Raw genomic sequence first — 3,486 nt, forward strand, 5'->3', positions numbered from 1 at the left:
TTGTTGGCTGGTTCGGTTATGTTGCTATCTTGCAATTTAATTAATATTATAAACATAACAGATAACAAGATCATTACATTTTAAATCACACCATAGACTAAGCACATATATAATCTGTAATATATTTAAATACTATTGTATGTTATTAAAATCATTGTGTAAATTAAGAATTTTCCACAAACTAACCAGGTAGTTATTCACTGTCAGATCTATGACGTTAGTCGCTAGTATATCTCATTATCTAGTTGAATAATTATTTTCATAATTCCGGATTTTTACATAAACGTTTTCATTATTTTGTTACAATATCAAAACATAAACGTAAAAATAGTGTTGATATGCCCTTTAAATAGTATATTTGTGAATCATAATACAAAATATTAGGTACATAAATACGGTAAATATTTGGGAGGGCTAATCGAAAACTTAGGGGCTTAGCTCCCCCAAGCCCCCTTCTAGCTCCGCCTATGGTTATGGTTAATTATAACATCATTTAAAATATGTACGCTTAATCAAAGGTGGGCAAGTTAATGCAAATATTTAACTCGAGTTAAGTTAAAAGAGCACGTCATGATAAATAAGTTAAAAGTTAACCGTTATCAAATTAAAATTGAACTCGATAAGTTAAAATTTAATATAGAAAAAAATATTAACTTAACTCAATTTGAAAAAAAGTTAATCTATTTTTTTTTTTTTAATTAGTATATAAATTACATACAAAATGACTATGTCTTTCTAATTTACTAAATTATAAAAAACAATTTTATTGAACTTTTATTATAATGTACACTGTAGTATTGTACAATGTAAAATGTAAATACTCTTTTACGCTACAGATATATTATTTATTAATTTAAACTATATTCATCTTAAATTAATAATTTAACAAATATTTTTTTTTCGTATAACATAGCAATTGAAGGTCATAAAACATTAAAACAATACAATTTATTATTCATAATTTTATTAAAATATGTCTAATATCAACTGTAAAAAGCTAAGTTATTTAAACTGCCAATGAAACTCTTCAAGTTCATAAGTTGATTAAAAAATAAACTAACTAGTAAAGTTAAAAAGTTAAAAAAAAATTAACTTTTTAACTTAGCTTTAACCTTTTAACTATTTAATGCCCACCTTTGTGCTTAATTATACTTAAAACAAATTTTTTTTTTGATAAAATAAAGTATAAAAAAAATATTAATTCTTTCAGCCCCAATGACTGCAATTCATTAAAATACATTTTTTTTTCTATTTTCACGAAAAACTTAGTTTTTCCAGACCTGATATCATATGGCATCATTGGTGTTATAAGCATACAAAAACTCTTTAAAATTTAACTTAGAATAAAACATAATATAATTATCAACTTATAAAAATTAAAAACTTGTTAAAAATAAATATACAAAAACATATTAGTTTAAAAAAAAATAGAAAAAACTTTTGTATCACATTAATTATTAATAGAGCACAAGTCCAAAAAATACATTATATTTATATTATATAAAATATATATATGTAAATATTAATTAATTTATAGTCTCAAATTTTTCATAACTTAAATATAAAATCATTTTTGATGATAATCTTTAAAACAATTAAGAAATTTTGTATAGCATAACACTAATTTGCATTTAGTGCACTAAACCCTGGAATAAGTTTAGATACAATGTTTACACCTCTGTTTTAACCAATATAATCTTTTTGGTTTAATTTACGTCCTTTATTTCTAACAAGTAGATATAAGATTTATTCAATTTAAATTTTTCAGCTGTATACTTGTGCAAAAAATACATGGAAGTAAAAGACCTTTCAAGCATGGCTGGCTATGAAATTGAGCGGCTGGAGTATCTCAAAACGATTTATTACAATGAATGGAGGAATATAAATATACAAGCAGAAACTGAAATAAATATGGCTCATCAAAAATATGATTGCTATGAAAAAGAAGTGATGGACACTCAAGAACAAGCATTTTGGGATTTACATAGACCTATGGTAATGTAAACAATTTAATTTTAAAATAAATTCAAATAACATAACATACAATATTACAATTTGTTCAGTCACCATGTGCTAGTAAGAAAGCTCCGCTGGATTATGAGAAATTACTTAAGTTCAAAGAATTAATAGATTGGGATGAAGACAAAATCATAGATGGATACATTCGAAATATATGCAATTTATAAGTCTTGAATCAAATCTACAACTGAAACTCATAATATTGAGACTTTACTATATGTAAATATATGTTATATGTAATATTCAGTATAGTCTTAATTTAAAAATAACAAATCCTGCAACATTTTATTTATTTTATTGATATTAAATTGACTCATAGAAAATTATAAATACTATACATATTATTATAGCTACTAATAATTAATAACTTTTAATGATATTTAGTAAATCATATTGTCGAATCGTATTTGATTATAATAGTGACTGTTTAATTAATCTATGATAAATTATTATTAGGGTCCGGAACTTGATTCATTTGTATTTTTTTCTTAAGTGTTTATACGAGGCTTGTATTTATAAAAATGTGACTTATGTAAATTCAATGTAACCATTTTTACTTTGCATTTTTTTTGTATTTTTCGGTAATTTTTGGTTACACGGCCAATTTTTTACTGATTTTGATGCATTTTTGAATTTTTTTAGATATATTTGCATTCTTCTTCATTTTTCTTTCATATTATTTTGACTAAACTAAATATTTGAAAAAAATTACGTAATTGTACAGTCTAACCCTTCAATTATTTTTTCTAAAAATACCGATTTTATTTTTTGTAATTATTTTGTATTACTGACATTATTTCTCATCTCCGTTTTAAATTTAATTTAGACTCTGTAGTCTGCAAAAAAAAAAAAAAGAATATCTAATTTTTAAAAATATTTGCATTGTTTAAATTCAGATGAATAAAATTTAAATACGTAATTTTTCAAAATGTTATGTTATTTTTTGAGTATTTTTTTTAAGTCATGTTTTGATGTTTAGGAGTCATTATATTACTTTTTATTTGCATTTTTAAAAAAATGTTAGGTCATCAAGTTCCGGGCTCTAATTATTATATATAATAATAAACACAATTCTTGTACTAATAGATGAGGTGTGCACATTAATTCTGTGGTCAAACATAAAAGGTACTTTTTATTTACTCAATCATTGATGTTCAATAAGGTAAAATATACTCTACTCTTATCTAATGTTTAATTACCATTGTAATTTTTCTATGAAATATATATTTATAGATTCAATTTAGTTTTGTTATGATCGTCTTACTCTATATTCTATGACATACTAAATAAGTAATTAACAGATTTAAAATTATACTATAAACAGTACAACAGGTTGTCATATGTGTAACTTGTTCAAACTTGTACGCAAATAAAATGTCCACATTTTTTAAATTGTAAAAAGTAAGCCATAATTTTAATAATTCTGAAAATGTAGTTTAATTCAATTCAAATTACTTATGAAGGATA

General features: G+C 23.0%; 1 protein-coding gene across 1 annotated transcript in view; it reads left to right on the plus strand.

The window, feature by feature from the left end:
- The window catches only part of LOC112595539, a 19,799-nt gene extending 17,613 nt beyond the window's left edge, over nucleotides 1-2,186 (plus strand). The window contains exons 8-9 of the mRNA XM_025340784.1: nucleotides 1,769-1,995; nucleotides 2,064-2,186. Coding sequence (XP_025196569.1) covers nucleotides 1,769-1,995; nucleotides 2,064-2,186 — 350 coding nt within the window. The remainder of the gene's footprint in view (nucleotides 1-1,768; nucleotides 1,996-2,063) is intronic.
- The last annotated feature ends 1,300 nt before the right edge of the window (nucleotides 2,187-3,486 follow it).

The sequence above is a fragment of the Melanaphis sacchari genome, unplaced genomic scaffold (genome assembly GCF_002803265.2).
Source record: "Melanaphis sacchari strain LSU unplaced genomic scaffold, SCAv2.0 Contig27_pilon_pilon, whole genome shotgun sequence".
NCBI classification, from domain to species: Eukaryota; Metazoa; Arthropoda; class Insecta; order Hemiptera; family Aphididae; genus Melanaphis; species Melanaphis sacchari.